This window comes from Schistocerca piceifrons, chromosome 6 (assembly GCF_021461385.2).
Source record: "Schistocerca piceifrons isolate TAMUIC-IGC-003096 chromosome 6, iqSchPice1.1, whole genome shotgun sequence".
Lineage (NCBI taxonomy): Eukaryota > Metazoa > Arthropoda > Insecta > Orthoptera > Acrididae > Schistocerca > Schistocerca piceifrons.
In genome coordinates, this window is record NC_060143.1 from 123,751,804 (window position 1) to 123,764,115 (window position 12,312).

General features: G+C 37.0%; 1 protein-coding gene across 1 annotated transcript in view; it reads left to right on the forward strand.

Moving 5' to 3' along the window:
• Positions 1-4,093, forward strand: part of LOC124802949 (speckle-type POZ protein-like) — a 54,907-nt gene extending 50,814 nt beyond the window's left edge. The window contains exon 2 of the mRNA XM_047264038.1: positions 1,311-4,093. Within this exon, the coding sequence (XP_047119994.1) occupies positions 1,343-2,380 (1,038 nt within the window). The 5' untranslated portion in view covers positions 1,311-1,342 and the 3' untranslated portion in view covers positions 2,381-4,093. The remainder of the gene's footprint in view (positions 1-1,310) is intronic.
• Positions 4,094-12,312: the final 8,219 nt, after the last annotated feature.

Here is a 12,312-nt window from a genome sequence, read left to right on the forward strand (position 1 = left end):
CCACGTTGTTCCAGCACTAAACTCATTTGGGAACATAACCCTGTGATACACAATGTATTCAGGATATTTTCTTTTTCATTATTGCCAGCATTCTGTTCCAGAGTATACTGTGGAATGATTTTTGATTGGTCCTTAGTACCTAGCTGGGTACCCAGTCTTTTTATGTTATCTTTAATCCAGATTTAATGACTAGACAGGTTTGTAAGTAAAGTCAGTTTATTTCTTTACAGGTTCCCCGTAATTTCAGATGCACTAAAAATCTGAGCTATATTACACAGCTGTGTAGTATTGTTATCCTTCAGTAATTTAACCTCAACCATTCTTCATCTTTGCCATAGTTTAGAATCCTCAGTGAAATTTCTGTTCAAGACAGAGCTCTGTACTGACCCAAAGGTAGTAGAGAAAACTGAATTTGACCATAAGGGAAAGTTTCTCGTATAATTAGGTTACCTCGGCCGAGGGATGCACGGACCACAGACTGCAAGCAGCCTGAAATCGATATGATAAGGGCACAGCGGTAGTCAGCAAAATCTTATTAAAAAAGTAATTTGATGTTTTGCTGGAAATCAAGTTACTAGAGAGAAGAGTTGGGAATTGTGAGAAACAGGCATTGGTTTGGTGGGAGTGACTTACCTATGCCTTTATTAACTATGATTCCATTTTCTTGCCATTTCTTAGTGGACTAAAGCTGCATATACAAAAACAAAGACGACTTGAGTTGACCAGGCTTGTGTAAGGATTTGCATCCCACAGATAAATGTGTACGTCATGCGTGTATCTTCCTGATTCCCTGCTTCATATTTTGATGAAATATCTTTGAGCATTGGATACAAGGACAAATTTGCGTAATCTGGTGATTTGTCAGATACTTCAAATGGTATGAATTTCATGTGCATTATACCATAATTACAGGCCTGTTACTGCTGTGTTGTCAGTCTTGTTGTTTATTACAAGATCTGGCAGTGAATGTGCATGATGTTCCCATGCTGTCCTTGAGAATGAATTTGTTTCTTTAAACATTGTTCAATCCTTTCCTCTAGATAATTGTTACTTACAATTTTGTCTGTTAAATGAGTATTAGCCTGTGTTAAAAGCAAACAGATCGCAACAGTGTTACTTTGTTAGTATTATGCAGTGTGAGTATGTGTACTGCTAAATTCAGCAAAATCTGTTCTCCCTCTCATTCTCAAAGAAATTAATGTTTTTATAATGATATTTGACTTCTTATTTTGTAATTTTCTTAGAACATAATTAAATATGTTGATTTTAATAGTAATAATAATTAATTTTGCTGTTTTTGTTTTGTTAAGGGTTCCACAACTTGTATAGTGTACTGGTCTACATGCCACTTACAAAGCCATCTGAACCATTTACAAAAATATTCCACGAAACTGTTGTTAATGTGAGGAAATTTGAGTACACATGGAAGATACGCAATATAACACACTGTGGAAAGCAACCAGGAGAGGCTCTAGAGTCATCCATATTCTGTGCTGGTGACGATTGTTCAGTTAAATGGCAGTTGCTTTTGTATCCTTATGGGTCATACAAGGAGTTCAGAAAAAGCCTCTCCCTTCATCTCACCCTCGTGTCATGTCACCAGTCATCAGTATATGCCAAATACAGATTTAGTTTACTGGATAGCAGTGAGAAAGAACATTTTGTGAAGTCAACAAGTTGGGCTGTCTTGTTCAGACCCGGTTACTGGCAAGGCTACGACGAATATGTCGATCGGAGCAGCTTGTTAGATTCTCCTTTCGATCTGCTGTCAGACGATACGCTGACAATCCGTTGTAGCGGAGGAGTCGTAGCGGACTGGACAGTACCTGTGCCGGAGTGCAGTCTACGTGAGGATCTTGGGGCTCTACTAGATTCTGCCAGATTTGGCGACGTCTGGCTCTGGACATTAGATGGTCGTCACCTTCTGGCCCACAAAGCTATATTAGCTGCACGTAGTCCAGTTTTCTCAGCTATGTTCAATCACAATATGGAAGAGACCAACTGCAATCGTGTAGACATAACAGATGTCGACTATGACGTCTTGCGGGAAGTAGTGCGCTACATGTATACTGGGCACACGCCAAACTTAGAAGGAGCAGCAGACTGTCTGTTAGCTGCTGCTGATAAGTACCAGCTCCCTGGTTTGAAAGCCATGTGCGAAAATGAACTCGGTGCGGGGCTTACCACAGAAAATGCTGCCGGACTGCTCATTCTCGCTGATCGCCACGGCGCAGCTTCCCTCAAGGAGCGTACTCTCAGATTTATAGACGCACATCTGAAACATGTAATTGGAACTGCTGGATGGAAACAAGTAACCTTGTCACATCCCAACCTTGTTAAGGAAGTGTCAGGGGAACCTTTGCTCCATGATGGAACGTAAATGGGATGATAGGGATATTTTTTCATATTGTATACATATGGGTAAAAGGTGCAAAAAGCATTCTTAGGCACTGCTACTCCTGATCTAGAAATGTGCATAGGTTGCACATATCTGTTAAAAAATCTTATTTCTCTGCCGTTTTTCACTATTTTGCATTTATTTTTATAATTTTATTTCTTCTTGTATAGACTGTAATTACTTTTCTGTAGCGTTGAAACTTCTGTGCATTATCTTGTGTAATGTGTGATGACAGGTGAAACATTAGTTGGACAAATTGTGTGGTTTCTTGCATTTTTCTGCTACATGTTACAGAATTTCCTACAATTTTACTATTCATGCAACATGTACTTAACTGTGATTGTCAGTACTGTGTAGGCATCTGCAAGGTGAAGGGGTTGTGCAAATTAACATTAGAAATAGAAAGCGTGGAGTAATACAGTAAATCCTTAAACATGAACAGATCTCAAGTTTCATAAGCAAATAGTGCTGTAGATGTCATTAAAGTTGAATAAGTGTTTTTTAAAAATTCCATGTTTCTTCACTTCATGGAAAATTAACACTTTTTGTTGGTTATTTTTGTTGATATCCAGCAGTATTTTCTCAATTATTCTGAATTTTTATATTTCAGATTTTATAATTTCAGTATCAACATAACACCACTGGCCTATAATAATTTTTTGTTAATATTTTCTGTCTATACTTAATAAATGATCAGTTACTTTCAATGTAATCATACGATGTTATAATTTCGATTGTTGAATTTCAGACAGTAGCAATTTTAGAATTTTGCCCCCTGTTGGATTAATTTCTGTGGATGTTCCACCATACTGTATTCCATTCCATTTAAATTTATATTGCCTCACTCCTATTTACATTTGCAACCTGCTTGCTGTGTCATTACCCACATACATTGTGAATGCGTGTTATGACACGAGTTTACATTATAATGTTTATTTGTAGTGGACAGCTCAGGGTAAATTATTTATGGTTATGCACATTTTAAAATATTTTTTGGTGCCTATTGCTTCATATCTCTTCAACAATGAGGAAGAAATTAAATTACTCAGGTGTGAAATAAGTATCAGTATTGGTTTTGGTTTTATTGCCTTTGATAATTATATTAACCTGATCACTGTTAATGCAATTTCTATGTATATTTGTAAATAATTGATCAATGCAAACTGATGCAATTGTGTAGCATGTGTAGCACAATTACTAATATTTGTACATATTTAATTTTTTGAAGTTAAGTTTGATTATTACAACACAGTTTGTGAACCAACTGCAGTGGATTTTGCAGTGGACTTTATAAGTGCAAATTGTTATGTTTGAGTAACAAGGCAAAGTTCAGAAGGTGGTTTAGTTTGCAGATGAAGGAGCTGATGATCTACAGAACATGCTTGACACAGTAGTTGACTTCAAGATGTTGCCTGTTTGCATAGTATTGAAAGTTTATGAATTAAATGATAATGAGAGATTAAAATTGTATCATGTACAGATGATTGAAAAGCAAGCAGGAGATGCATTGTTCATTTAATATTGTGAAAATGGTTTATTAATGTTCTATCGTCTTAATGTTCAAGGCAGTAATAAGCTATATATGTTGAATATGCTTGAAAGAATTATACTGCAGAATATGAGAGAAAAAAAATTGTTAAATGTCATTCACATTATAAAACCAAATAAATATAAATATTTTAATGTGTTGTTGTAGCCAGAAGTAACACTAGCTAGCTATGAAGGCTAGACTCTCTTTACATTGATGAAATACAGCAAATCATGTTTGGCAATCTTATGTTTTATGCTGTTTCAGTTGAGTACCCAAATAACATTTTTTCAACTGATCCTACTACCAGTCAGTGGAAAATGTACAAGGCTGAGTATGAGTACTCACAACATTATACTGCAACTTATTTAAATATTTATTCCTCTTGTCGTCTTTGAAATTAGTGTAGCCAAAGGAAACTGATGTCTGTAAATGAGAGGAAACTGAAGAAACATAAATATCTATAAAAAGCAATTTACATTAATGCCGAGTAAGTTACACTAGTGCACTATGAAACCACCAGTCGCAAACTTGAGGTGTTAGAATCAAACTGGGTCATCTGCACGTAGGACACACCTGCATTTTTGACAGTGGGACAGTAGTTGGTGTGATGAGGAAAGAAGGCAGCTACAGTAGCCTGTTTGGGTGAATGATGTTGAGACATTTATTGGACAAACTGTTCTGATGAGCTTTTGACAGATTAGAGGCAGAGCAGAATTATGGGTGCTTAAATATTCACCCTTCTATTGCTCACAGACTAATACAATAATTTGTCACGAGCTGTTCGACATCCAGAAGGATCAGCTGAGGATAACCACGTCAACAACACAATCCAATGTCTGCTAGTCACTTCTACACATTTCAGTAAATAGGAATGTGACTGTAAGCCAACTGCAGCCCCCCCCCCCCCCCCCCCCCAATTTTTTTCCCCCCCAATACTATATACAGCAGGGTCTATGAGGATGTGTACTGCTTGTCACTGACCTCGAGAGCAGTGCTTGCTGTAGCTATGACAATGTTCACGTTGGACATTGCTCAGTGGAGAGTAGTTTTCATCATAAATGAATTGCAGTTAACATTTAAAGCAACTGTGGCTTTGTTTTGCTTTGGTAGGAAACCAGTACTTATGAGTTGTTGGGTGGACATAAAGACTTGTACATTTTACCACTGAAAACAATCTTACCACTGGAAATTGTGATTGAACTGCTATACCAAGCTGACATCCTTAACAGTTCTGTAAATTCTGTTTTGTTGCAGTGTGTGTTGATTTTAGACACTACTGACAAACATAACTGCAATGCTATGAAAACTATATGTAACAAATAACAAACTGGCATGGAGTTTACTACATGCTTTGTTATGCAAATGATCAGTATTTCAGTGCAACCACACAAAGTAGCTACAAGTAATGCATCTGCATATTTGTTGTTGTGAAAAGATGTGCTAGACCTTATGTGACAAGTCCACCAGCACATATTATCTGCCAGCGGCAGGATCATGGCCTATTGACAGTGCAGTTAACCATTCCACAATATTGCTACTTTTGTTGGTCAGGTCACTGTGATTGTAATAAGGATATGGAAGTGATAGGTTGAAGAGGACCTTAATCACCACCCTGTAGGATCTCAGTGGCCTCATGCAACTAGAATCTGAGAAGACACATTTTTACATGTGTACCTGAAAGAACACACACTATTGACGATCCACAGCTGTACCGGCACATATGAAAGTAGTATAAGGCTAAGTCTCAATTCCTTGTTGTCTCATTCTCCCCGTTATGGGAATCGAGGTAATGTTGTGAGCACTAGGTTATGAATTCTGTTGACTATGATATAAGGATGTAGACAGTGTGACATGTGGAAGTCTGGGTCAGTCTGGAGAGTGTGCACGGAAAGTGCAACTGGTTAAGGTGACTGCTCATGATAAGTGGGAAATCTGGTTTTGAGTCCTGGTCCGACACGAATTTTCATGTTACTATTGGGTGGTTGATCCGTACCTGGTTCAGCTGACTTCAAGGAATTCACATTCATTGAATTAGTTTCAAATTAGGAAACACGTTTGTTCAGCTGTGCAGTATCATTCAGTCCCGCCATATAATTTGAATCAGGAAATGGATGCGTAAGCAGCAAAAAAAAAAAAATGCATCATCATGAGCAGTGTGGCGGCATCCGGAGCACCACAGATTGCCAGTGTGGCAACCACTGTTGTGGCTTCTCTCGATGCAGCAGTAGAGAAAGGTGCATGTCCAGTCACAACACTGGATGCAGGTGTGGTAGCATGTAGCCTTTTCAGATGGCTCTGGGTTCTTCATACATGTCTCCGGGATCTTCATACAATGTCACAATGTATATATCCCTATGTTTTCTTAGATGAAGTGTCATTGTCACATGTAGCAGTAACTTTAGGTGTGCCCTAGGGAAGTGTGTTAGGGTCCTTGCTGTTCGTGTTGTATATTAACCACCTTGCAGACAACATTAATAATAGCCTCAGAATTTTCACAGATGAAGCAGTTATCTATAAAGAAGTCTGAAAGAAGCTGCATAAATATTTAGTCAGATCTTGACAAAATTTCAACATGATGCAGAGGTTGGCAACTTGCTCTAAATGGTCAGAATTGTAAAATTTTGCACTTCACAAAACAAAAAAAATGTAGTATCCTTTGACTATAGTATCAGTGAGTCACTGTTGGAATTGGCCAACATACAAATACTGGGATGTAACACTTTGTAGGGATATGAAATGCAATGACAACATAGGCTCACATGTGGGTGTCTCCAGCTTGTGGTCTAGTGGTTAGCATTGCTGCCTCTGGATCATGGGACGCCAGGTTCGATTCCCGGCGAGGTTGGCGATTTTCTCTGCTTTGGGACTGGGTGTTTATGTTGTCCTCCTCATTCCTTCATCATTCATGAAAGTTGCAGGATTGGACTGAGTAAAGATTGGGAATTTGTATGGGTGCTGATAACCACACAGTTGAGTGCCCCACAAACCAAATATCATCTTCGTATACATCATCATCATTTGTGGGTAAAGTAGGTGGTAGACTTCTGTTTATTGGTAGAATACTGGGGAAGTGCAATCAGTCTACAAAGAAGATTGCTTACAGATCACTCAGGCGACTGGTTCTAGAATACTGATCAAGTGCGTGGGACCCATATCAAATAGGACTAACAGGAGATATTGAACATATACAGAGCAAGGTAGCATAAATGGTCACAGGTCTGTTTGATGCATTGAAGAGTGTCGGAGAGATACTGAAGGAACTGAACTGGAAGACTGTTAAAGACAGACGTAAACTATCCCGAGAAAGTCCACTAACACAGCTTCAAAAATTAAATGGTGACTCTAGGAATGTACTGTGACAGCACCTCCTATAGAGGAAAGCCTGCGCGCCCGCTCAGTGACGTCACGCACGTAGTCTGGTGCCGGTGCTCACAGTCCGTTTGGCCACAGCAATAGACTGTTACGGGAACCGTACGAGGAAAATTCGTAAAGAAATCTGACATACCTCTCTCATGAATTACAAGATTTCCTTTCTCAAATGACCCAGTTCTTTTGTCTGTAACTTATTTCTGCATACCTTTTAGCCCCGACGTAAAAAGTGGCTGTAATAACTTTCATTATCTGAGGCATCAAAACTCCCAAATGAATGGACCCATTTCATTGTAGTTTATTTTAAAGGTGCTTTAATGGGGATTGTCACGACTTGTTTGATGGCAGTCTGGTTAGCCGTTCAAAGATCGTCAGCTACACAAAGTGCAAGTGTTTGCCACCAGTGTGCTCTTTCCCAATACCATTCCTAAACTGTAAGTGCTGTAGTATAAATTGTAAATCTCGAAAAGGCCAATCTAAACGTCTGCAACGGTATACATTTATCTTTTATGGCTGACCACCATTCACCATTCTTCCGTTTTGCAGTTCCTGTGTAAGACGATTTTTAATGACAAAAATTTTGATTGAAAGCCATCCGCGAAAGATTCTCGTATGCTCTCGCGGACTTTCTTTTAGGGGTTTTGTTCTGTTTTTTAAGTTAAATATTGCATCACTTTGACGCAGGTCTAATAATGTGGACGGCACTTTGCAAAGTAGCACACTGGCAGCTAACATTTTACGGACACTGTTATTGCCGCTGTTTATTCCTTATGTAGCAAAATCCATTTTAAAACCTGATTGGATGATATACCTGTTAATTAAAAAAAGAAACACGAAAATTGGGCAAATAGTGTTCGAATTATAACACCCCCTATAGAGAGGCACTGGTAATAAGCAATAGTATGAGTCGTTTCAAAAACTAACACTGCCCTGAAAGACTTGTTCTACATATGTTTTAGTCCACCATTTCAGCAACCTTGTATTCATGCTTTTTTTTTTTAAATTTAAAGAAATTTCTCCTGTTAATATTTTTTAAGTGAAATGCAGTTCTAATGAATGATATGATATCTCTTCTCAGTTTGTGCACCTTTCCCTAAGAAAGTTTCTTTCCATTAAGAAAATCTCACTGACCTGAGATGAGTATGTAATGGTATTGCCATAAAGTTTTGGTATGCCAATACAAATTTCAATGAATTCTCTTTTCCCAGTAAGTTAACTAAATTTCCATTATGTATTGAAATTACAAGAGGTCTCAAAATACAGATTACCAGGTTAGAATTTCGCTGCTCTAAACTGAATACCTTTGAAGAAAGAATGTTTCTGTACTAAGAAGTATATACTTTGAAACAAACTGTTTGCATGAATTGCACATAAATAAATTTCAACTACAAAGTAAACTTTCATTTCATCTGTTGAGAAGTTTTATGACGTGATGTGACCTGTGATGAAATAATTGTGAAAAATGAACACTTACCTTCATTTGGCATCACATTTGGGCTGCACTCACCAGTGGCTTAGATACTTCATCCTTCCGTAAGTTTGGGGAAAGGGGTGGGGGTGGTGGTTCAGCTCTATTTAGTTGCAATACTTTAACAGATCATCATTCCAAAATATATATACTGGTAATTGTTTAAAAGTGGAAAACAAGTTTCATCTACTGACCATGCTGATATGAATGAATGCAAATTAAGTAAAAAAAATTCTGTGTATGAATGAATTTATTTATTTCTTTTGTTCATCTTCCATACACTCTTGTCAATAATCACTAACACATGGAATGAGAAAAATTTTAGATTATAGTGGTTCACAATAGAAAATTATAGATGTACAGCATGAATACTATGTAGTGACAAAATAATTAAGACTTATGGACACCAAGGCCAAACATTAACAATAACCACATTCTTGAGACTTAAAGTTTCATAATTTTAGGAATAATAATGATAAATTTTGAACAACATTAATGATTAAATTGCTATTTTATAATCTCCAGGGTAGTAATGGAAGGTCTTTAAGTGGGACACTAAAAGAATGCAAATAAAACACTGCACCATAAAGTTTTGTGTAGGAAGAATGCATATGAAAGCACTGTAGTAGAAAAATGGCGATGCGTATAGACATTATATTAGGTCACCCTGTAAATTGCAAGTAATTACCAACTGTAAGTGTATGTTATGTGGCAAAAATGTGTCAAGTGGTGTTGGAATATGATCTGGTTACATTAATTAGATTAGGTGAGTGAAAAGCAATTGTGACAGGCTTAAGCTTTTTTAATATTCTTTTATAAACAAATATATTCAAAAAGCCAACAGAAGGGCATACCTGAGAGTCCACCTCAGATATTTTTCTCCTCAGCAAAGATGAGCTAACAAGAAGGCACTTTATGGCACAGAGCAAGCATCTATTTAAAGAGCTCAGTAATTAGTCAACCTGAGAATTAGTGGCACTCAACAGTGCTTGTAACAGAAGTGAGAGCTGTTCCACAATTACATTACTATTAGATGAGGAGACCTGCCAATCATTATACACAAAGAAGGCCATGAAAGTACTGCAAAGCCCTCCCCTAACGGCTTCTCCATTTGTATTAGTAGTAAAATATATGCAAACATGATCTACATAAGAAAATGTTGAGAAAACAACAGTTATAACAGCTGCAGAGAAAGTAGTAAACTCAGAAAGAGAGAGGCAATTGTCACAGCATGCACATCTGCACTCATAACAGTGACAGTAGTAGAAGACAGAGGAACACCACAAACACTACGTGAAATCGAAATTTGTCTACCTAAAGAATCCATAAATACTATAGTAGCTTTTTCAACAGTAACAATTAATGAATCATTACAAATTGGCAGATTTCTCACATGTATCACAAGCTAAAGTAATAACTTCAGTATACAAAGAAAAGTGTTGCAGAGAATGTAGAGAACTATAGAGCAATTTTGCTCTTGTCTCCCATTTATCACCAAAACAAAGTAACCTTGTTTGCAAAAAAAGTGGAGTCTGCTATAGCACAGTTTGTGTAAGTTTTTCTCAAAATAATAAAGGAAGGTGATCAAAATGGCATTGTCTTGTCATTGTCAAAGGCATGTGCCATGTTGGGCCACATAACTTTATTACACAAATTAGAAATACTATGAATAAGGCATGCAGCAAAGAAGTGGTTTAAGTCATACTCGGAAAAGCAAGCGAATTGATTTTTAGGTTTCACATACTATAAAAGATTACTATTGGTCCTCTCTGCCTGCCACACCCCCTCCCCTCCCTCCTGTATGTATCATTCACCACCCAACTTCAACTGAGAAAAAATTAGTGTAAGATTCTTTATATTAAAGATTAATTTCTTTGATAAAAATTTCACGTTAGGCTATTAGTGTTGATAGCTGTTAGCAGCTGTATATTAAAATATTTATACAAACTCTCAGCCATAAATTACAATTTGGTAAGTTTGACTAGTTTCAGATTAACCTGACTAGTTCAGCTTAAGAGGCATTTGTTGATGTGGCAATATTACTGATGACAGGTTTTGTATTAATGATTTAAAAAGAATCTAAGATAAAGATTTCAAAGTTATGTTGTAAGAGTTTGCAGTTTTCGCCGAGTGTTTTTTGAAATTTTTTTTCCATTAACCTTTTTACAGTAGTTGTTTAAAAATATATTGACACCAACATGTTCGTTTATTGGCAACTCCTTTTCAATCACAATTTCATTAAGGCAACTCTCACATTTCAGCTTCTTAATCACTGCATGAGCACAGTAGCCTGCAATGAAAGTTAAAGACGTTGCAATATCTTTCACTGAAAGAACATCGTCTTGAGTTACACTGACTTCTATGTCTAATGTGTCTGTTTCTTCAACTTCAGAAAACATAAAATTTTTTATGGCCCCTACTGTGATATTGCCATAGGAAGGAGAACATAAAACTAAAGGCATTACACTTTGAATTCGAAGCTTCTTTTCTGCTTCATAGACTTGTGTCACTGAAACATTGTATTGGGAACCTGCAAGCTGTCTATACTTTCCAAAACGCCGCTCAAGCACATCTGTTTGTAGCTAGGCTGTCAGTAAATAGCTCATACCTAGCTCTTCAGTACAGTATCGAGCAATCTCTACAACGGCATATGTTGTATGCTGAATAGCAAAAAATGTTTCTTTTGTGAGAAACCCACTTGACAAACCTTTTGCTTTCCACACATCAAGCCAGTCTAGAAAATCTAGCAAAAATTGCATAGAAATGCTATCAGTTGTCAACGGATCCATATAAGGATTCTGTTTGTGTTTCCCTTTAAACACTGATTTCACATTCATGACATCAAACCATTTTGTTATTATTCGAATGTATTCTGCTGTTGATGGTGCATGTCTCAAATCAAATTTATCACTAGCTACCTCAAGGCCCTCTGACATGTCGATTGAATATCTGCAGCACTAATTTCATGCTCTGTTTTTCTAATGATGTAGGGCAAAGTGATTTGAGAGACAATGTGTGACAATATTTTACTAAAGAACTGGAATCTATGTCATAAATCTGTTTCAGTGTTTTAAAAGAAGCTACAGAAAACTTATTTTCTTCCACTTCTCTTCTAACTGGAAACTGAGGATAAAACATATCTTTACCATCATTTTTTTGGTTCAGCCACACATTTCTTATGCATTTAACAATGTGTATGGCATCAATTAAAAAGAAAAGTGGGCAGTTAGGATCAGATGGATGTTTAAAAACTATATTAACAGCTTTATCCAGAGAAAACATTGACATGGTTTTGCTATTGATTTTGTTGTTGTCAGTTACCACACAAAAAACCCTATAGCCTATTAGTTCAAGGCCATTTATTATGGCCAGTAGCACATCGTATAATGCATTAGATGAAATGGTTTTCACCGGTAAAATGTGAACAACATCCCTGTACAAAGACTTGACACTCTGCAACATAAATACAAATGCTGAATTTGCAGCACATTCAGAGTTATATGACATGCCCAAAACACTACCTCCTTTATATTCCAAATAAGAATT